Source organism: Sturnus vulgaris, chromosome 1 (genome assembly GCF_052056855.1).
Source record: "Sturnus vulgaris isolate bStuVul1 chromosome 1, bStuVul1.hap1, whole genome shotgun sequence".
Lineage (NCBI taxonomy): Eukaryota > Metazoa > Chordata > Aves > Passeriformes > Sturnidae > Sturnus > Sturnus vulgaris.
This window is the reverse complement of record NC_142243.1, coordinates 18,784,495-18,808,709: the sequence shown is the minus strand read 5'-3', so window position 1 is coordinate 18,808,709 and position 24,215 is coordinate 18,784,495. Positions and strand designations below refer to the sequence as shown.

The 24,215-nt window shown below is 35.7% G+C and overlaps 1 protein-coding gene across 25 annotated transcripts in view; it reads right to left on the bottom strand.

Annotated features, from left to right (window-relative positions):
• Nucleotides 1-24,215, bottom strand: part of NEBL (nebulette) — a 248,738-nt gene that overhangs the window by 29,527 nt on the left and 194,996 nt on the right. For 23 of the 25 annotated variants that reach the window (XM_088160688.1, XM_088160674.1, XM_088160719.1 and 20 more), the window contains 12 exons: nt 24,083-24,190; nt 23,033-23,143; nt 20,227-20,337; nt 18,277-18,387; nt 17,489-17,599; nt 16,519-16,623; nt 13,318-13,410; nt 10,061-10,153; nt 9,594-9,685; nt 7,577-7,670; nt 5,188-5,292; nt 3,907-4,078 (listed from right to left, as the gene is read on the bottom strand). In XM_088160688.1, coding sequence (XP_088016814.1) covers nt 3,907-4,078; nt 5,188-5,292; nt 7,577-7,670; nt 9,594-9,685; nt 10,061-10,153; nt 13,318-13,410; nt 16,519-16,623; nt 17,489-17,599; nt 18,277-18,387; nt 20,227-20,337; nt 23,033-23,143; nt 24,083-24,190 — 1,306 coding nt within the window. The remainder of the gene's footprint in view (nt 1-3,906; nt 4,079-5,187; nt 5,293-7,576; nt 7,671-9,593; nt 9,686-10,060; nt 10,154-13,317; nt 13,411-16,518; nt 16,624-17,488; nt 17,600-18,276; nt 18,388-20,226; nt 20,338-23,032; nt 23,144-24,082; nt 24,191-24,215) is intronic. The other 2 variants (XM_088160726.1, XM_014891614.2) reach the window with 1 other exon arrangement.

Genomic DNA, 24,215 nt, shown 5'->3' with positions numbered 1-24,215 from the left:
TTAACAATCAGCAATCAATTTCCTTTACCTAGAAATTAGCCAATATATCTAGATATTCACCCCAAGAGATCAGAAAGCTTAATTTCCTGCTTAAAAGAACTTAGTGTATTCATTTTAAGCACTGACATTACTTTAATGAGACTTTTGCTCTCAATTTTTTTACATTTTCTAAACAGGACCATAGTATGTTCTTAAGTCTAAATAAATGAAAACCAGTTAAATATCACATGTTAGAGTCTCTTCCGGTAGCAGAAGCAAAGTCATCAGAGCTATAAGATTATTTCCCCAGTTCACCAGCAGCATCCTTATGTGTGCAGATGCTGCAGTGTGTATCCCTATAGCTGACAGCTGGCACTATACAGCTCCACAGCTGACAGAGACACTACAGACTCTCCTTTGCATACAGCAGAGATCATATGAGCATAAGAAGAATCAGGGCCATAGCTCATCCAAAATAAATTTCTACTAATTGCTTAATTCACATAACCTCAAAAGCATCTATCTTTCTTAATTAATAGCAAAAAAATGAACTGAGGCGATTCAGCTGTAGAAATCTGCATTATACACATCTACCACAGGATAAAATGATGCCCACTCCTGAACTGTGCCACTGTGTGCCCATGTGGCCAAGAGGCCAATGGCATCCTGGCCTGGATCAGCAACAGCGTGGCCAGCAGGAGCAGGGCAGTGACCATCCCCCTGTACTCAGCCCTGCTGAGGCCACACCTCAAATCCTGGGTTCAGTTCTAGGCCCCTCAATTCAGGAAGGGCATTGGGGTGCTGGAGAGAGTTCAGGGAAGGGCCATGGAGCTGGGGAAGGGTCTGGAGCACAAGCCTGATGAGGAGCAGCTGAGGGAGCTGGGGGTGTTTAGCCTGGAGAAAAGGAGGCTCGGGGGGATGTTATCACTCTCTACAAATACCTGAAAGGAGATTGTAGTGATGTGGGAATAGGTCTCTTTTCCCAGGTAACAAGTGACAGGATGTGAGAAAATGTTCCAAGTGTGCCAGGGGAGGTTTATATATTGGATATTTAAAAAAGATTCTTCACCAAAACGGTTGTCAAGCACTGGTACAGGCTGCCCAGGGAAGTGGCTGAGTTACCATCCCTGGAGACATTTAAAAGTTGTGTTGACATGATGCTTGAGGACATGGTTTTGTGGTGGGCTTGACAGTCCTGGGTTAATGTTGCATTTGATGGTCCTAATGTTCTTTTCCAATCCAAATAATTCTAAATTATCTTATATGTCTAAAATTAATACATTTTTTAATCTCTTCAGTTTCAAATAAAACCTTGATGTAAAATATAATCAGTCAAAGCACAAATCTACCCGATCACACCTTTTTACTATAGAGTTTCTTCTTGGGCAGACCTGGCTGCAAGATTTACTCCATATACTGGAAGTAGGAAAAAAACTGTCTTCCCAACTTTGTTCTGCTGGTTTCAGAGGTACCAAGCTAAGTAAAGGGTTGGTAGGTAAAGTATGACTGTGAGGACCCCAAATATGTCATGTTTCAAATGATTAACAGCCTAGATGCAATGGAAAGAACAGACAGAGCTAACAAAATAAATCCCATGGCTTTAGAATATATTCAATGTATGTACATTATACATTATCTACTACAGCTCCCATAAGGTGAGGTGTAGTGCTAACTCCTTCCTGCCAAGATAAATTAAAGCCAACACAAAATCTTATGATAAACTATGTGTTAGTCCTAATGGAGATAAATTATGCACCTACATAAAGTACTGACAGGCATGAGAAGGGGTAGGGGAATTGGTGAATGCCCAGCTTGTCCTGTTGGATCATGCCTTAGTAAGTGAAAATGTAAGTATGGCTTCATGGCAGCACCAGTGCAAGAGTCATTGATTTGTATTGATTTTATCCATTTCTGTAATCTGAAATAACATACATAGAATCAGAATCTTGGCAAGATATAACACAAATCAGTTTTAATTCCCTGGTAACTTTTGCCAAGGTAAAATACCCTTATATTCATGTGAGAATTGTGGTTCCTCTTTAGTAATAGATCCAATGCTCACCAACATCAATTTATCTTGATGGGTATAGAATGGCTTAGTAGGGTTAAAATTAGTGCCTATTTGCCAGAGGAGTGTCATTAATTTTAGTAACTAGGCATTTGAAAGAGTAGCTCTAGCTTCACCAACATACATTAAAAATCAACCAGAGGGATTCTGACACACTTTTCCTAACTGGCTGAACAATTTTCAGCGACAAAAAATACTCTTGAGAGCCATAAGTATGTTTTTCAGTTCGCAACTTTTTTTAAGCTGCCAAGGACATTTCACGAGCAGGGAGCTCACTGCTTCTTTTTAAACAAGTAGATATTGTAATTACAATTTTATTCCAAAAAAAGCATTAGCTGAAATACTTGGAGTCTGTCATAGTCTTTTTCCTTTAAATAGTAGTACAATTTTTGCTGTTTGGCAGGCACAGGAAATTGAGAATTTCTGTGTGTTTTGATACTGGAGTATGTTTAGGTGATAAGTAGTACTAATCTTTCAGTTCTTATAGCCCAAGAATCTATCTCAGGGATGTCCTTCATTCCAATCTGCTTGTGCTAGCAAGGCTTCAGCTGCTGAACATGGGATTGCACACAGGTTTCTTACATGGGGCTACAGCACACATGCAATGCAGCAGAGAGCAGGAGGTTTGTAGCACACACTAAAAAGCAAATTGCAAACTGAATGTCACACTGCTATTTTACAGAAGCCTTTCTCTTTTTCTTTGGCTGCACCACAACTATGAAGGTGATGGAAGATGATCAGCACCTGCCCTGGGCAGGGCTCTCTTAACACACACTTTTAGGAAACCCCTTCTCATATTAGGCTACTGTAGCTACAGACACATAAAGGAAAGAAATATACTTCCTTATGTGGGGGAAACTTATTTGGAGACTTTAAGGAACGGACTGAAAAAGCATCTGCCAGGAGTAACAGTGAACCTTGCTTTAGGCAGGAGGATGGCCTATGTGATCCACAATTTAATCCATTTCACCTGCAATTTCTCTGGTTTTTGAGAGGCAAACTTAAAGCCTCTCTGTTATCACTACATATGAAGAATTTTAGAGTGCTGTCTCAGTGTGGTTTTTTGTATGCAGATCCTCTGGGGTCTACATGGCTGCAAAGCACAGAAAAACAGAAATGGGACACACCAAAACAAAAGGAAATGGGAAGAGAAAATTTATTACTGCTTCCTTTGCCATGGCAGACCTGCTGACTTTTAAGCAATTTCAAATATCCCCTTCAACTTTTCAATAGAGTTCATAACTATTAATCCAAATAATATGTTTATGCAGTACCTGTCTTTAGGTATAAATCTAACCTATTCTACCTCTTGAACACTCGTCGTTATCTTGGACCATCTTTCAGAACATCACTTTTCAACACTGGTACTTGACTTAGCAGAGATCTAATGAGTTAGTGATGAATTACAGCTTCAGATGTTTTTAAAGCTGTGTGGAATTGTAAAACACGAGATAATAGGTATGTGCAATTCTGGAGAAATTACGGATTGACAGAAGGGGAAATTTCAAACTGGCCTCCAATATTTAAACATTGAAATCCTGCAGAATCAGTTTTAATCATCTTTCTTCTCTGATTACAATCTTAAGATTGGAGATATTTTGACATTCCTTATAGAGACAAAATTCAAATTTAAAATAATAGTAACAAATATCCATATATTTTTTTTAAAATTACAGAGCAAATGATAATATACCTTCCATTCATTCCCATTATGATTTCTCTAGAAGCTGACATGGAACCTGCAGTTCAACTATAAGTTTTATGGTGAGAAAAGAGAGAAAATGAAATCTGGAGAGCGCAAACAGGGGCTTTTATCTTCCCCACCATGCTTTCAATAACAACAGTATTTAACAGCTTACCAACAATTATTCCAGGTCTTCTGTCCATTTCAACGATATGTGGATGCACACCTTTATATGCTGCATCACTCACAATTTGGGTGTTTTTCCGTACACGCTCTGTTATAGGATCATCTACCACTGGGGTGAAGCCTCTGCCCTTTGTCTTCTCAAAATCTTCGTGATATTTTACCTAGGAAAACAAGGAGAATTACATTTTTCCCCAGGTTGCCATTGACATCGAATAGTTATTCTGTGCAGGAACACATATATGTTTGGTTTATGAGGCACTTATAGTCTTTGACTTTGAACCACAACAGAATTGTTATACACATGAGATAGGCTGGATGGCCAGCCAACTATATTATATCACCTTAACTAGTTTTTCTGATATTTTATTATCAATTTTGCATTTCTTTTCCATTGACACTGAATTAGGCACTAGCTTAAGCAGCAAAGCATCATCTTACTCTTACATAGGACACAAAACAGCCTTGCCCTCAGGAGGTCATCTGGTCCATTCCCTTCTCTAAAACAAGATAGCTGTCTAGTGATGCAGACAAATACACCTGTCAGTAAAAAGGTTCCAGCAGTAGTAGTTCTAAAGAGCTCAAGCATTTTCAGTCACTGATAATTTTGACTACTTGTATAGTATCATACAAAATTTATATTTTGCTCTTTTTTTTTAATCATATGTCAGCTGGCTTTAAAAATAGGTTTTTAGAAAGAACAACAGTTATTCTAAACTGCCTGCTTTAAAAAAATTAGAAAAAAGAACATTAGAGTACAAAGTGTTACAGCACCAAGTGTTGGAACAAAACCCCAGTATTAGTAAGAGTTATAAAGGTAGTACTGCTGATTATGCATATTTACATCACAAATAACTTAATCATCAATTAATTAAATTGACAAACATTCTCACACAAGCTGATGCACACAAAACAACTCATTCCAAGAACCAAAGTCACGCAGAAACCAGGAACATGCACAGGCACAAGGTGAAGTGTGTCACCTAATCCAGTGAAACTGTGATGCTCAAATGATGTGTGTACATTTTTAAAGAAAATAAAAACCAAAAGAACAGACATTTAACTGTTAGAAAACTTTATTAGTATTTTGAAAATGTTCATTACACTCCTATGCAGTTAGCAAACACTCCCTCTACAGGCGTACAAAGAAAATATTCCTTCCATACCTGAGGAGAGAGTTTCATTAGTTACCTATATTAATGGAAGGCAAAATCCAGTGGAAGTCTAGTGCCATTCCTTAGAACGCTCTAGTCATAGGAAGAAAGCACCCTACCATTGAGATGTTGTTTTGTGTTTCTTTGACATGCCTTAGCTCAGGTGTGTCTAGAAGCACACTACGTCTACCTTTCATCTGCCTCTGATCACTGCTGTACTTGACCTGCAAAACAGCAACAACAGCACAGGTGAATTTTTTGTTTACAGTAGGAAGGATGGTAAGAATCACACTATGCAACAGTACCTTTCCAAACCACAATGCCCAACAGTTCTCTTCTTTCTTTACATTCATGTGCCAGTAAATTATTTCACAGTGAAGATATAGATTAGCTTGTATATTGGTAAGGACAAAAGGCATATTTATTCCATCAATCACTTACTCAACAGAAAGTATTTATTTAAAAGCTGAAATTTGTGATTGTTTGAATGACATATCATTCGTTTAGCATCCAAAAAATAAGTGCTAAGAAAACACCACTGTGATTTAGAACATCCTTAAAACATATTTGTATGGCTGATGAGAAGCTATCTTCTTCTTACTAAGACAGACGCAGTGTCTGTTCTCAGTCTGCTTCCAGGTTGGGATTACCTGAGAAGCTCAGGGAATTCAATTCTTACAAGAGGATTAATCCTTTGGAAGGCTTCTTACTCCCATTCAATAGCTAGTCTTTACTAGCAGCACAAAGCAAAGTGTCTGGCAAGAATCTGAATATTTTGTTTCCTAAAGAATGTTTGGGCTCTGGGTTTTGTGCACCAGTAAGTGCTGAATCTCTTACACCACATTTCTCCCGATTAGCTTATTTTGTGGTATATGACACACTAGCAGACATGCAAGATTAATTATCTGTTAAAAATAAGAAAAGAAAAACATTCAAAATTCTAAAACACTGAAAGTAGCTGATCCTATTTATTGGTTTGGTAGTGAGTACTCTTACAGTTTTTTCTGTCTTGTTGAATTCTTCTACCAATGGCCTCTCTTAGCTCCTACATCACACTGTAACCTGGGCACTGTGTTACTTAATATTTTAAATTTACTTCTGTATTCACACCCCAAGTATTACTTCTCAAATGAGTTGTGCAAATCTATTTCAACAAGCATTTGTGATGAGAAAAATCATGTATGGAAACTGTCTAACCCTCCCTAAGATTATGTATTGGCTAAGAAAGCTCACCCATGAAAATACATGTCTTGGTGTCTGTGTTTCATAGGTAAGTTTGAAATAATATATGAGAAACAAAAATATATGGTACTGCATATTCTTCAAAGCCTTCTTAATTAAACAGTAAATTGTCTCAGAAAATACATTCAGCTATATATGCTTTTGGATATAAGGCAGTTTCTGGACAGAATAATTACAGCCAACATAGGTTGATTTTTATCTTTCTCGTTAACACAGAGGAGTATTTATCCCTGTAAATCTTGAGAAACAAAGTGAATGATTCACTTGGCGAAGCACATTTCATTTTCACAAATTAAAAAAATTATTTAAAGTCTAGAATTGTTGTGAAGTTTTCCTCTTATTTTCAAGTACACACCTCAAAAATAATAAACTTTGGTAAATATTCATGAGCATTTTGAGAACATGATTAAGATATATGCAGTTACAACGTCAGATTCTGTCCCTTCGTCCTTAGATATATTCCCTGACAAATCCAACCTACTTTTCACCCCTACACTCAATTCTAAAGTGTTCATTACTTGTAATTCTCTTCTGACACAGTGATTCTGCATGAAACCTCTTCTATTTACCATATGCAGTGGCTTTGCCACTGATGTTATTTCAGTGTTGAGGACAGACTGCAACAAACCTGGTCTTATCCTTAACTTTACCAGGCTTTTTGCACTTTTTCCTTGTTCCTTAATAGAATTGTCTCCAGCTTCTTACACTACTTTAGTAGCAATTACATTTTATTGCCATAAAAGCCAAGAAATATCTTACTCTTTAGTATTTAGCAATGGGACCTATTAAGAGCTACTCAGCTCTAGCACAAGTGGCATGTCACAGAGTGGAATGGAGGCTTCCATGCTTTGAATCACAAAAAAAAAAAAAAAAGACATTTGCACTGAGGTAAAATTCTCATTTCCCTTTTTTTTTTTTTTTTTTTTTTTTTTTTACTGCAATTTATTCCTGCAATCTAGCAACCCAAATTTGGTAGCAAGAAACAAAATTTCTTGAAAGAATGACTGACCTCTACTGACTCTCTCCTTGAAAAATACTGACACCAACACAACCACTTATTTTTTTGCAAGAATAATCAGACAACCCTGAATATGTTTGTTGCACATATATGCAGTCCCTGTCCTCAAAGAATAAAACCATATCTCTTCAGTGAATGATGCAGTTGGATTTCTTTGACATAGAAAATGTAAAAGAAAAAGCATATCCATGTTTATATTTCTACAGTGACTGAAAAATCTGAATGACAAAAAGATTCAAATAACTTGCCGAGCTGATATTATCTTGATTCTTCCTGACTCTCTCTATCTCAGGAGTGACACTCACAGCAGTAGCTTTGCCAGGCTGCTCTCTGTAGTGAACCTATTATTTAAAAGAATAAAACATATATTCATACTATTTCAGGTATAGAAATATCTCCTTGTTTTATATAAAAATTCATGACTTCAAAGGTCATCCAGGAAACAACTGAAAAGCTAAAACACATCTGAAGTTTATTAAAGTTTACAAAACTTGATTTTTGAAAGATAACCTTGATTTTTTTCTGTACAGCCTGTTTATGAATGCATTTCTGTGGATATATACCCACATATGCACACAGTATCTTGGCATTTACCAGATTGGCCCTTGGCTCTACAGAGAAATAACTCATATTTGGAATGGATATTGAATGATATTCATATTCGGAATACATACAATGCAGTAAAGGCAAACAGAGCACAGGAAAAACTGAATTTCAGAAAGGTCCACTGTAAATCTATATTTGTCACGACACATAACTTCCATAAGGTCTCCATCTATGTTCTAAATTTTATATCCTACATGTTCAAAGGTGATTAAACAAAAAGGGTGCAATTGAACTGCCAGCTGAATCCAGCCTAATTTCACCGTGTGTTTATTTAAATGCACTGTAGGAATATCCCCTTTATCACTTTGTGACCAAACACAATGCATTAACCAAATGCACACTCCAGGCTGGATCAGGATCTAAAGCAGATAGGGGACAGGATGTGACAGGCATTGACAGACCAAGCAATCTAATGTTAACTCCGGCCCTAAATGCTGGGAAGTCAAATATGGTAAATATTTAATAACAGATTCTGGCAACAAATTCATACCAATTAATATATTTTTATGCAAAATAAATGCTTCCATACAAAAGCAAGTTCTTGGGTTTCAATAAGGTTAACTGTGCAGATAAATACCTTATGGTCATAATTTTGGAGTGCAATAAGGCAGCAATTGCTTAAGCAAAATTGTCTTCCAGCATAACACAATTTTGGTCTGTCCACATCAATGTATTCCAATTTGAAAATTAATGTCTTATGAAAACTATGGTAAGTTTTCAAATGGATTAAACTTGCAAATTATTTTTTCTAGAAATTGCTGAAGTTAAAGAATCTTCACTAAAAACTATTCCAGTGATTTGAAAAGAATTTAAACTTTCCAGTGAAATTTGTACAACACAAAAATTGGTGAAAAGTAAACAACCGTGTGAGTAGAAAAAGACTACACAGATTGGCTTGAATCACTTGGAAAAACAGTCTTTGAACAGAATACATTTTAGGAAAGCTAGATATATCAACAATAATTCAGAAGTTGAGTTAGAGGGACAGAAATCTTGAAAATTGTGACTCAAAATTATTTTGGTGAATGCAGCAGAAAGCACACTAGGGAAACACTGTAGCTATTTGTGGACCCATGAACCATGGCTGCTGATGGCAGCTCTCAGTGAGGAGAGTGCCTGGTCTCTCATGGACTCATTAACAGCGTGCAGGAAGGCAGTAGCATTCTCTAGTCCTTGCCTTCTTCTCTGTGCTCCTGCAAATGGCTATATCAGCCATTAAATACTAAATTCTGCTGAGAAGGTTACTGAGGAACCAGGAGACAAATAAGAGAGCAGAAGTTTGAGCACAACTGTAGCTAACTTTTTACAAAGCAAAGAAAAATATCACAGGAAACTGATATTCTGTTAAAAGAAATAAACAAAAAAAAAATTGGTCAAGATTTTCTGTAAAATATCCAAGGAAGAGAATAACATCTCAAAGCATTGCAGCCATTTCTTTAATAGAATGTGTGACGCTTGACCTACCATTTCCCAAACGAACAAAGCCCTTTCACAATTGTTTCCTAAAAGGTTTTCAAGAATTCTATTACTTGAATTCCAACACATTACAATACATTCGTTTCCCTCTGACTAAAGGAAAGGCACAGTTTCAGAAATCAGAACTTTGTATTCATCTTTTGCACCCAAATTACACAAAGTATTAAAGGATAGCAACTTCCCATGCTGACATTCTCTTGATTCCTCTTGACTCTTTCCATCTCAGGGGTGACACTCATAGGTGTAGCTTTGCAGAGCTGTTCTTTGTACTGAACCTACCAAACATGTCAGAAGATATTACAACAGAGATTTCCAAGGAATAAAAATATGTAAGTGTGCTAGACATCACTAAAGAGCACATTGCATTTGGATGGAAAGTTCCATTCCTTAATAATCAATCCCATTTTTCCACACAATACTTAGTACTTACCCTCTGGCAGTTCTTCTATTTCAAACATAGACAATTGTTATTTCAACAGAATACTTCACTCTCATTGTTATGAATCAAACTGCAAGGTTAAGGATTATCATTTTACCATTAATTGATTAAATTGGTCTTTGTGGACAAACAGAAAGTAGCACAACACCCAAGATACAAACATATTTAATACGGCAGAGAGAAGCGTGCAAGAAATGAAAATGAGGCACACATTGCTAATATTCTTCTGGTTTTCCTTAACTCTCCTTAGTTCAGGTGGATCAGAAATAGTTGTTGCACGCCGAATTTCTTCCTTGTATTTAATCTGCACAATAGATATTACAAAAATATAATCAATTTAAAGAAGAGAGAGACAGGCACTAAAACACATCTATCACTTTATACTGCACTGCTACAGCACATCTACAAACACCATTGGCCTGAAAAGCAATAGTTATATTTAATTTCTAAAACAGTCTGCTAGGGTCTCTAATGTTTCTTGTTTGATGCAATGCAGCAGAGAATGTTTATAACAATTCTAGTGTACTGAAACTCTGCCAGTGGGAATATACATCATATGGGATTGTTGCTATTTTCACAATAATTGGGATGCTGCATACACTACTTGGAGATGCATACCACTTTGACAATGACTTGGTTTTACTATTAACTTGCTATGGAGTCTACTAGTCCATTTCAGAAACCAAGAATTTTAGGTATTCCTAAAAGGGTGGATGGCTTCAAAGTCTCATTGAAGCTCTCTAAAAACACATGCAGACACACAAGTGAGGACGTATTTGTCTGGATTGTTGATGCCTTTGCAGGTGCTGTCTTTATTTACTGTTTTTTTTCCTAACATCTAATTTTCTACTCTCTTCTCAAGACATGGTACTTCTGGAAAATGCCCAGTTTCAGAGCACTGACAAAACAACTTGTTTTTCTCTAAGCTCATACTTGGAAGCTGCTTTGACTGAAATTTATAAATAAATAAAACCAAACCAGCCCAAAGTACAGACCAGGAATGGAAAATTTTAGTCCAGACAGTCTAGGACTGGCAAAAACACTAAAGCACTAGAGAAAAGGGTCTTTTAATAGAGACTATTAGGTAAGTTTAAGAATTGGCAGTGCTACTTGTCCTTAAAATGCTTCAAAATGTCTGTTACTTGAATTTAGTAAGACCCCAGCTTTGTGGTATTGACTGACATACCACAGGGGTGTCCTCACAGATTTCACACTAACAAAAACACAAATAGAATCTTCTTCCCAAAGTGCTGCTTCTTCTCAGTTCTATGTCCAACCCTGCCTGCCCCTCAATATAAACAAGTTTTTAAAAGGACTTTAGTTATTTGTAGCTTCTCAGTTCAGAGCCAACTTCAGTCCATGGGTGTGTGGCTTGCTTTGAAAGTTCTGTGAGATCTTGGCTTCTTCCAAACCATCATCACAACAGGTGAGATGTGCTCAGCTCCTTGGCTGCCATCACCTTGTATTTTAGGCTTTGAAAACACCATTCTGATGTTTGTCTCCTACATATGTAATCTGGAAGAATCTGATCACTTTCAGAACATGATTCAATGGGCTTTTTTGTGTGGTTGATTGTAGTGTAAGTAATATTTTGGTGCCCTGGTGTTTCTTTCACTGCAAATTTGCTCCACATTCCATATTCTAGTTTTGTTTAGCCCAGAAAATAGTTTTAAGGCTGTCCCAAATTCTTCTGGCTAAATTCAAAACTACGTGTAAAATATTTTAATCTAAAGGATTCAAAATTGGTGTGATTTACCCTTCCTTTGGGACTCCTGTAAATTACACAATACAATTTCCCTCTTATGGCACAATGTAATTTCCCTCTCACTGACATGTAATTTGAATCATTCTTGTACATTGCCTTTAAATTTGGCGTGCTACACCTCTAATAAATATTATACAAGACGAAAGTAATTTCAAGTACACTACATGTAATAAAATATCTTTTGTAAAACATTAACTCTACACAAAGACTAGCAAGTTAAAGGCCATGCTTACATCATAGCACTACACCACTAATGCATTTTGTACTTCCCTTGGTACGTTTTTGTTCAAATGTGTTTACTAGCATCCTGATCAACCTTTCATTTTTCCCTCTTCACCACTATTTAGGATTTCTAAAACAGCAAGAACAATGTATATTATTTTTCCACTTCACTTTGAAATGTATTGTCAAAAAACATTAGAGTAAGACTTCTCCCTCCTGTGTGACCATTATTGAAATAGAAGTCTGTGGTAACTGGAAATTTAAAAGCAAAATAACAACCAAAAAAACCCAAACAAACAAACCAAAAAAAAACCCTCACCCTCAAATCAAGAAAATAACAGCTTCCCAACCAGCAGGTTTCAACTATTCAATATTGAACTATTTCCAGATTTAGGACACATGATAGCTTGCACTGTGACTCAAAATGACAAGATGAAAAGTGATGGATTGAGCACAAAAAGATCCAAGGAAGATATGAGCTTTACAAAAAATTTTGTAAGTTGTCTACTGACCTTACTTTGGTGGGAAATTAAGTGTTTAAGACTATTCACTAAACAATGAAATTCTATGAGAACAGGTGTCTGGAGTCCCTAATTCATATTTTAACTAATATTTAAACACAACATAGTATCATGTCTACACATTATTTTCAAACTTTACTTTAAAAAAAAATCTAATAATCAGAAAAGTCATGTCACAAACATAAAAACTGCCCCAGAGGAGGACCTACCAAATATAACAAAGAAGAAAACAATGCCATTACAAGGGTTTTGTTGCTTGGCAGTCACTTTTCAAGTTTTTTCAAAGTTTTGCCACATATTTATCAGAAGACAATGTTCTATTTGAAGAAAACAGTAATTTTGATATTTTATTTTGATTTGCCTACTAAAGTGCTAAAGACATTGGGCATGTTTAGACAAGCAAGATCAATTCAGAATTCATCTCATCGGATCTACAGATCAACTTGTCACAAGCATGTAAAGAGGCACCAATTCTCCATCTTTTCACATAGGTGAAGTCTGGACATAGTTTTTCTTGTCTTGAAGTGCAAACTGCATCAAGTGCTATGCAATACATGCAGTCTCTAACAGAACATTACAGATTTTCTTTTTTATCAGTGTTTTGTTAGTGTTTTTCTAACCTGCAAATACAACTTATGTTCAGTCTGTCATATGGGGAAATGCATCTCATTTTTCTCACTCTTGAGAGACAAAACGCATTCCTCAAATGTCTTGTTAAAATATTTTCTTATTTTTCTTAATACTTCAGTTAGAATATCTACCTTTGGACACAGAAGTACTACAATGGAGGGGAGTTCTAGCTGTGCTAGAACAGAGCTCTATATCCAAAATCCAGTGGATAACTATTTGAATGAGATGTGTGATATGAAGATGAAGAATTTTTTTAGTAAACAAGATGGAAAAAAAAAATTTTGGTCACCTTTTACTCACTTAAGAATAGTTTATGTTAATAGCACTTACCGAACTAATATTCTGTTGGTTTTTCTTTACCCTTTCAATCTCTGGAGTATCTTTTACAGCTGTGCCAGCTCCTACTTCCTTCTTATAAAACACCTTCATTTCCCCAAAAGAGAAGATAATTATGAGGCTGTTAGCAATGCAAATACTAGTACTCATAAAAGGGCTGGGCAATTTTCCAAGCTCCAAATTGGTCTGACTATTAATCTTGCTAAGAAAGCAAATACTTTAATTTTCCATAAATAAGACTAATTATCAATAACTACAACAACATTGTTTGTTTTCAGCTGTAACCCAGATAATATTATCTCATCCTTTAAACTGACCTCAGTATTATTAAGTATTTGCAATGAGATACTTAAATTTTGAAAAAAATATTAAAATTTATATAATAATCTATAAAGTTTTACAAATGTAAGTTTATGCTTGAGTAATTCATTTCAATGTAATTGAAGGTGCATGTACATGTAGGACTTGATTTGGTTTCTGTAGTCCTCAGATCTTACAATATTGTGAGAAGTGAACAGACATTACAATTATTTTTAAGTTAACAAACTAGAAAATTGAAATATTCATGGAAAAATAACCATAACAACCAGAGCCAAAATCCAAGTCATTCAATTTTTGAGCCCTAGGTTCAAGCCAGAAAGCTGAACACTGTATCTAAAAACAAAACTCGCTTCTTAAAAGATACACATGCTGTTTACACAAGTCTCTACATTTCAATTGTTTCAGTAAATGATAAACATAAAGCACATCAGTAAAATCAATCATTTCGAGCTACTGAAAGAGACAGTAAATAACTGCTCCACAAATTCCGAGCATGGTTACAATTTAAATAACCTCGGAGCACCAGTTCATGCTGCAAAACTCCTAAAGGAGTTTTACCTGATTTGGTGTCACAGCTGTTGCCACTCTAGTAAGTATTTCCAGTCAGTTAGTGCAAAAAAACAAGTCTGATCCTGGAGTTAATAACATTAATCTTTACCATTTATTTCTGCCTTTCTTAAATCAAGATTCACTTAAGTTTTCCTATCAATAAACTTTGAAAAATAAAAACATCATTCTTGATTAATTCCTCCTACTCCCTTGAAGTCTTCCATAGCCTGGGGTGAATACTACTGCCAAATATTCTAAAGAAGAGTGTCTGCAACTAATTTTTCAACTATTCAGAAAACCTTTGACAATCTAGAATTTTGTTTTACCATGTGATAACAGAGGCAGTTTATGAGTAAGAACTTGAAAATCCTTCTGCACCATATCAGTTAGATAGATTTATATTGTGGACTGAACTACAATATACTTTTCTCCTCTACCAACGAAGGAGTGGTAAAATATGTTGGAGACAGGAATTTTTCTATGAAAGAGATGACTGTGAAGTAAATACCCTTTTATAAATCATCTGCCAAATGAGCTAGTGAGCTAAAAGCAGCAATGATCTTATCTGCAGAGCTAGTTGTTATTTTTTTGTCCTTTAAGGCAGAAAAATACTTGAGACAAAATCCAAAAATCAGAAGACTATTAGGGATCACTGTTTTTTTTAATCTATTTGGGCTGCTTCCAGCTGTATCTTCACTCAGTAATAATTTACCTTTATCAAACTGCACAGAAGGAGGAAAGATTAAAACACAGAGAAAGAAGAAAAAAGGTATTCCATTACTGCTGTAAACTGCTTTCCTATATTTGGAGGAGACCCAGATCACAAACAGAAACAAGAAAATCACAAAAGAAAGCAAATACAAATCATCTCAAAGACAAAGCATTTTATTCCTTATTATCTAGAACACTAACAAAAAGGATAATTGTCAGCCTTGGCACTGAAAGCTCAGACTGGCCCACAGGGCTGCAAGGGGTTCAGATGTGTCAGAGCCTTGTCAAGGCTGAATTAAGTGGTGATACCCATTTTAATTAAGCCTGGTACCCCACTTAGTGAGCCCAAGCTGCCAGAGCCACTGACCTACTTGAGAATTTCATCAAAAGCTATCAAATGCTGGAACAAGGAGGAAAGCAGGTCACAGGGGCTCGCTTGGATCCCTCTGTTCCAGGGAGTTTCAGCCTAGCCTGACAGGACACCAGTGAAATGAGAAACGGTGATAACCACACCACACTGATGATGTGCAGGGCACCACTCAGAACCAGCAGCCAGCACATGACTGGAAGCAAACCTGGGCCAGTGGGCCTGTCAAGAGCTCCTGCTGGGAAGATTTAGCTTTCAGCTGTCCTCATTGAAAGGAAGAAAAGGGCAGGTGGTGGCTGGAGATGTCACAGGAGTGACCACAGCCTGGAGCAGGCTCAGAGGTGTCTCCCCTGCTCTCCCCACAGAAGCCTCAGCTGTACAGGGGAGCTGCAGGCAAACACCTCTGGGAGAAACTCCCTGAGTTTACTCAGTTACTTCTGAGAGCTGGAGGAGCTCAGGATATTCTAAGTTAAAGAACATGTGTGCTAGATAATATTAAAAATATTTAAGTATCTTATATTCTTTTCTCTCAAATCATTTGCTTTATTAGCATTACTTAGTCTGCCATAAAAACCAGCCACTGACTGGCCTTTTGTTCTGGAGGCTAGATTTACTCCTCTTCTCTGTTCTATTACAAGCAAAGGCAGAATTACAAACAGCAGCATTAATGGGCCCAAAAAGGAAGTGGAATTTAATACATCCCAAACTGGGCAATTTTAGAAATCTAAGCTCATAATTTATATTTAGGGATAAACTGAAACTTAAATCTAGCATAAAATTTAAAAATATACCCAGTGTAATATAAAATAATTACATATATATGTTTATGAAATCTGATCTGCTCAAATTTTATACTCCAGTCTTGATGCTCAGTACATATGATAGGAAACAGATGAAAAATCTTATATGTACAGTAAGAAGCCTTCGATTTTTTTCCCACTTTTAAATAAAGTACTTCCTGGGGCTTGATGGAAAAAGAAAAAAATCTTCATTTAAAAATAACTGTGGCTTGGCAAGGTGGTATAAGTGGTTTAGAAATTCAAAACAACAGTGTCGCACCTAAGAAAGCTGGGTATTATTTTTACTGAAAGAAATTAGTGATACAGTTTTTGCCAGGAAAATTATGGAAACGGTTCAAAGGACTTCTACTCATAAGTTCCCTATTTTACGCTGTGGCACAAGAGAACCTATTTAAACTGAAAAATATCTGAAAAGTTACAAGCAAAGCGAGAAGCTCTGTTACTCACTGAACTGATGTTTTTCTGAGTGCTTCTTATCCTCTCCATCTCAGGAGTGTCTGGGACAGCAGAATAGTTACAGAGCATCTTCTCTGCTTCATCTTTGTACATTTTCTGAAAAATTAATTTTTACATGTCTATGCTTTTTGGGCTCAGGATATCCAAACTGCACAAAAGATGCTTATTGCTGATGAGGCTCCTGATCCTAGTCCAGTATTTACTTAAACCTCTCTTCTCCATGATACTGTCACCATTGTCTGCCCCATACTAAAATATATATATAATATACTTATATATAATATATCCTCATATACAACGTATCTTCATACACAATGTATCCTCATATATATTTTCTCCTTTCTGTCAGGATGCATATAATGTAACATTAGGTAATTAGGTAATGTGAAAAGAACTACAAGTTGATGTAAATAACTAAATTCAATTTACATGGTGTAACAGGCCTAAATACAAATAAGAATCAGGCAGTTAAGACATTTTACTATTTATTTATTTAGTATGGCTGTGAAAGCCTCTACAGAGCTAGAGAAGAAGTATTTTGAGCATTGTATATCAAGCAGTCATCATTACACAGAATTAAAACATTCAGCTTTTGACTATGTCTACCTGGCTTGCTATTTCTGAAGCCCTTTCGGCCCACTGTATTTTTGGAATATATGGACCAATTTGCATCCCTTTTCCTATCATTTCAGTCCCCAAATCCTTTTTATATTCTTTCTGAAGAAAAAATAAAGCTTAAAAAAAAACCATAACCAATACCACAACTCTCTGTCCATGCTGTCTTCAAAGTTATTCTCACAGTACTGGTCACACTATAAATATAAATGATTCCATTTCTTCAATTTAATATTCTTATTGTGCACTTTGTTTAGCTTAGAACGTTCAAGAGGATTTTATGTTTTTAACATCTCGTTGTGTTTTACTTTCAAAGTAATCTTAAAGCAAATAGTTCTGTACTCACCTGGCTGACAATTTCAGAAGCTTTTTTGGCTCGTTGCATATCAAGGGTATCCATACTCACTTCCATTCCTTTTCCTTTAATTTCATTCTCTAAGTCTTTCTTGTATTCTTTCTGAAAAGAATAGCATTGGAAATACTCACACCTGACAGTCAAATTTTGCAATTTTTCCTTATTTAATTTGCGCTATTTCACTGACCAGCATTCATAAACCACCAAATAACTAATGATTCAATAGTACTAGTTTTGTAGAACCTATCTCTGCAATGGCAACACTGTGCTTGCTGATGGGTTAAAAAACTTTTTTAACACACTGCTCACTTCAAATCCAATGTAGCCTTTCACATCTACCTGTCTCTGCAGCTTTGGCAGCCACAGTCAGAACAGATGTGAGAATTTCTTCCTCTGCTGTGCTTTACAAGACTGAGGTCAGAATGCTTTAGCTTCTCTCTAACTCTGTGGATCATTTGGCCCTGCATAAATAAGTGGCTGTTTCGACCCAAAACCAGCAGGGCCCACAGAGATCAAACACAGCCCAGGCCAGGCATGGCTCAGGAGGAACAAGCACAGCCTGCAAAAACTGATAGGAAGGTCTAAGTTCTGGGAAGTCTTAACTTTTCCCCCCTTACACTGATTATGCAACTGTTCAACTTTTTACAGCTCAATGGATGAGCTATTCAGAGAAATCTGTGTTTTCAGTACTGCCAGATTGGTCATCACCTGGAATTCTCAATCACAATAATTTGTTGCATTCTGCAAAATGGAAAGCTTGCCCCAGGAGAGGTACTGACCATGCTTGCAATTTCAGAAGCTTTCTTGGCCCGTCTTATCTCAGGTGTATCTGGACCAACTTCCATGCCTTTCCCTTTAATTTCAGTTTCCAAGTCTTTCTTGTATTGCCTCTGTGAAGATAGAATTTTTACATGATATTCACAAAATCCAGAGAGCTACGAGTAGATTTTTTTTTCCCACAAGACATGCAAATTTAGGATTTAGAGTCAATCAAAACTTTCAAGAGTCACAGTTCTCAAGAGTCTTGGTAAGGTGTTGTCAGAAAAAAACACATAATAAACTACAGGAGGAAAACTTTTAGAAGATATTCAATGAATGCACAAACCCCTATCAATGAATTTTTAATGTGGCAGAGGGTGGGAGGAAATCAGCCCATGCAGCTTGCTGCAGTTATCCTCTAAAGTAAAGGGGAAGTTTAGCTCTGCAGAACACGGTGTAATAAGTTGGTCCTTGGCACCAGTCTAATTGAAACACATTTTACTTTTAAGAAAATATTTTATTTATGACAAGACTACATGTTAGAAATTTAATACCATACAGAATTGCTTCCAGTGAACTTCCAGATCAGGAAGTTGTAATTTATTCATTTAATAGGTCCTTCCTGAACCACAGCCATTAGGCAAGTGGCAGTCCTCATCCGTGATTGCTGCTTTCTCCTCACAACATAAATTATAAATAACCAATAACCTGAAAACAAAATTAATATTTCATCTTCAGTTTATCCAAGCAAGGATATGTTCCTTGTTCATCAGAAAATTATATTAAAAAGTAATATGAAATATTTTACACAACAATTGTAAGGCTTTTAAAAAAAAAAAGTTAAAAATTATTTTTTTATAAAAAATACTCTCAGCCAGTGCTATTTCTACTACTATAGTAATAATCATCCTTTTTTCTATTCTAGTTCATCCTTACTTGTGGAAAACTTCTTTTTCAAAGTAAATACATATAATACAAATAATTTTTAAATGCCCCTTTCTTTTCTTGTTTGTTAATAACTTTTAGGTTGTACATTAGTTACAAAAAGAAGGACTATATGCCTGTACTCAATACAGTGGTTTGATCACTTATAAAAAAGTGAGCAAAAAGATTTTCAGTCTTCCATCTCTGTCTCACTCTGATGTGAAATAAATGTATGAAACAACTCTCTACTTCACAAACCACATTTTTTTGCAAGAATTGTAAATTAACCTGTAGGAATCCATCAACCCACAATTCCTCTCTGCTAAAGATGGGATGACAGATGTTTCCTCTAAACTTCGTATTGCATAAAACACCAAGGAAAAGATAATCCCAGGAGTTACAGCTATATATTCCCACACTTGTTTACAGTGGTCAAATTGGCCCTATTCATGGCATTCCCTCTGGTTTTTTTATGGATATGTGTGTATATATATATAAATATATAGTATTAATCTATGTCATATTAATTTTATATTTATTTATTATGTATTATAGATATGTTTATTCACACACACACACACACACATATATATATATATATATATATATATATATATATATATATAAATTTCTGAAGTGGCTCCCCAAAAGCATAACATGCAGTATGAGCTTTGCCTTCCCTCTTCCCTCCCTACATGCTCCAGCCCCACTGCTGCTTCCAAGATTCAGCCTTGGATGTCTGGAAGATCATCCCAACTCTTGCTGGGAAAGCCTCAGCAGAGCACAGCACTAAATGCTGGATCTACTGACCCCACTAACAATCTCTAATTACCTTTCACTTGCCTGAAAATCTGAATTATCTGTCCTGTGTCGTTTTTTATCCAGAGCTTTACTATATTTTTCAAGCAAAACAGAAATAGCCTTAGTTTCAATACTTAGATAATTCATTGTAGATTATGTAAAAAAAAAATAAAATAAGAATCTTCGGAGTTTAATACAAAGTGAACTCTTCTGTGGTATTAATAACCTTGACTAGGATAACATACCTCATTTAGTATCTGAGCTGCATTTTTCACTCTAATCAAATCTGGTGTATCTTCAAACACTGTCATTCCTTTTCCTTTCATCCCTTCCTCCAAATCTTTTCGATACTCTTTCTAAGGATTAAAAAAAAAAAAAAAAAAAAGAGAGAGAGATTTCACCACTTCATATTTTGTGCAAGATCTTGAAAAGAAATGCCACTTATTAAACATCTGAAGAGTCTCTTTGAAATTTCTATGAAATATGAATTAGATGAAGTACAGATTTCAGACTTAAAATAGAATTGGAAATTGTGAAATCAAAAGGAAAAAAGCTGAAAAAGTAAAAAGATTTTAATGTCGTCATCTTTTTTTTTGTGCTCTTGAAAGCCAGCCGTGTCCTATACAGCACTAGGACACTGTTCAGGGGCCTTGTCTGTCTCTGGACAGATATTCTAACTGCAGTAGCATTTTCTTTCTGCAGACCAGTATGTGCTGTGCTGCAGTTTTCACCTCCATTCCATTAGTGGCATCCCAATCAGGATGGATTCCCTAAACACCACACTAGGAGCTGTTAAAACAACCTCTTGATAAATTAAAATGTAGAAGCAATATTCCTACCACATCACTCCTGTGCCTCCTAGACACTGCACTGCTATGACCTATCAACATTCAGCAACTGCAGCCTCCAGAGTACCCAAAGGTTCAGTAAAAAATTCAAAGCACACTAGAACCTGCCCACAGACATTTGGTTCTTTTTGCTCTTCCCAGCTCCTAGAGAGCAGATGTAAGCCTAAGTTCAAGATCTTTAAGTTTTGTAAGTTTTAATTACTCTTCACATCTCCAGATGAGGATTAGGCTTTATTAAGCAAATTAATTAGAATAACATTGCACAAAATATTTATCAGAAGATTTACATAGATATAAATTAATACTCCTAATTATATATTACATTTCATAAGCAGCAGTGAGCACCTTTATCTCCCTATAAGATCTTTATTTGAATAAAAGGAAACCAGATATTTTTAAAGATGCTTTTCTTGATCAACAGAAGCATGTCCTCAACAAGCAGGAAACAATTTCTTCTAATTTAGAAATATTTTACTCAGAACTATTTAATTCAGCTATCTCTTCTGAAGGAGTTGTAAATATGGTTCCAGAGAAGAAAGTCTGTATTGCTATAAAATGTGAAATATGTGCAGAATTCTCTACAGTGGAAAGTCAACAGAATAAGCTGGAACACAGCTGACATTTGGGTAAAAATAAATGTGATTGAACAATTCATTCATTTTTAACTCCAGGTTTTTCTTCTTGTTTCATGCAATATCTATTCAAAGTTTATTATGAACCTTTATAAGAAAACACTGAGCTACATCCTTGACTATGAAGAAATACATATTTTTTCGGAATCATGAAAGATAATAATTAATTTTACCTAGGTAATCTTTGGGTTTGGAGTATGTTCCTTGAATGTGAATATAAAATTGTCAGAAATTCATGCAGTTATGCATTAATGGAAATACCATTCTCATTTTCTTCCCCCTTGACTTATAGACATGATTTACTCCCTAAATAAGAAGGCATAAAACTTGAAGAGGTCAGAATTAGAGAATATCTTAATGCATATAGCACTAAGGAGGGGAGCTTCATCAAAATTTCAGAGATGAACATGTAGAGCACATGACATAACTAAACTATGCATACAGTACCCACTTCTTTGGGCATTTGGTGAGCAGCAAGATTACCTGAATGAAATGACAGCATGATTTGCATTTTTCCCCAGTGAGAAGGCATATATGAGATGTACCACAGAATGCCACTGTACAAAATAGACCTAGCTTGAGACCTGCCTACCTGAAAGTCAGGCTTATCAGAATAAATTATTTATAAGAGGATGAATAATAAATAAATATCTTAAAAGAAATTTTTTTCTTTAATCATATGAAATCTGGCATAGACTGGAATAAATTGTATAAAGAACAAGGAAAGGAACAAAGCTCAAGGGGTTTTAATTCTAACGTGCTTTATTTGTTTTGGCAAAAAAACCCAAAATCTATTCTTCATACCATAAATACAAACAAGGTATTGTTGGCTCCCAGGTTCAAAGCCAGGACACTGAGCAGCTCTGCTCTTCTCATCTAGCAGTTCTAGCTCTTCTAAATTTGGTCAAATAGTAACCATAATCCACAGAGCCAAACAGTAGGCAAAACCTAACACGAAACCAGTTTTAAATAATAATAGAAAACTACTAAAGGTAGAAGAATTCTCAGTTATGAAAAAAAATTTCATTTTTAGTGACACATACAACTGAAGAACATTTCACAAATCTTAAGGAAAGAGTAGGCATACAGAAAACCTGTACCTTCTAACAAAATGGACTTAAAACAGTTATGTAATATCACAGCTCTATTACAGAATTTTGGTCTTATTTTTTATCTATAACATGTATGATAGATAATTATTTTAATTACGTTAGTTATAAGGGACTCTGTGCAGTTCAAGCCATCTGTATAACCACAACAGGCTACCATAAAGGTGAAATAATTACTCAAAGGTAAAAACTGCCATCTGGACACCAATGTAAATCCTTCCTTCCACCCCTTTATCTATCTGAAAAGAGAAGTGATAGTCTCGTTCAGGTGTGCTGAGCTTTATAATTTCCTTACTATATGACTATTCAGAATATAAAATGATGTGAAGCAATTTTTTCTCGTGAAGATACTTGTATGTAGCTGCCAAGAAAATCTGAAATTATTCAGCACTCCTTGTAGTGATGCTGCTTATTGCTCATTTACGACTTAACAAAAGAAAAAAGTAAATAAAAATCATTTACCTCTTTCAGAAGATTAGTGATTTCTTTTATATGCAAGAACTCTGGGGTCTTGTCTAAATCCAGTGAAGGTCTTCCCTTGATCCCTTCTTCAAAATCTTTTCGGTACATTTTCTATTGTAGCAAAAACAACAATTAATGGTACATACATATGCAATTCCAACATATTTTTAAAGAGACCCAGAAATAAGCCCTGCCATTAACTGGATTTCACACTAATAAGCAACTTCATTATCCATTCCATGATCTAGTTTATTTATACAAACAGATACAATCTAGACAAAAATATATGTACAGTATGTCCAAAGAGAATGTTGAACCTGATCTCTGAAAGAAACAGTTTGCTTGGTAGAGAACAGAGAAGACAAATGGCACACAAGATAATGATTTAAAACTCATTAAAGTTTCTACGAAGAGGTTGAGATCATCTGTTTTCCATGACACAGCAAAACTAATGGAATCAAACTGCAGCATGGGGACACAGGTGCATCCATCTCACTCAGGATGGATGGAAAAGCACTGGACTAGATTGTCTGGGAAGTCACAAAATCTCCATCATTTGAAGTTTTTGTTTAAAAAAAGTCAGAAAAACATGGCCTGATATAGGACAGCCAGTGCTGTTCTGGAGCCTAGGATCAGTCCTTCCTTGATGAGTTTCCCAGGCTGGAAAGGCAGGAGGATGTTTCAGTTAAATCATAGGGTTGGACTGGGTTTTGTGGCTTCACTTGCTCCCACATGAGAACCATCCCTCCCTAAAGATAGATTTCAAGTGAAAATTTTGAACGTTATTAATCTCCGACCTGGATGACCTCTTGAGCTTCTTCTCAATTAAATGATGTGTGTGTACTGTCAATACCAATGGCCTTTTGAGAAAAAAGCAAATTCACAAGAAGAATTGAGCTACAGAATAGCAGAGGTAATTACTCAGTATAATTCTACCATATCCACAATTTACTCTCTGCTTCGTGCATTTTCTTAACCTGAGTACAAGATGTCTGTCAACCTCTCTGTTGATCAAAATTTCACTTGTTCAAAAAGTAAATTTTTACTTACCTCACTTTGCATCTTTTGAGCCTCCTTTGAAACTTGATACATTGGTGTATCCACAAACTCCAGCATTGATCTGCCTTTAGATTTTTCATAATTTTCTTTGTACTTGACCTAGGAAGATTAAAATAAAATTTGT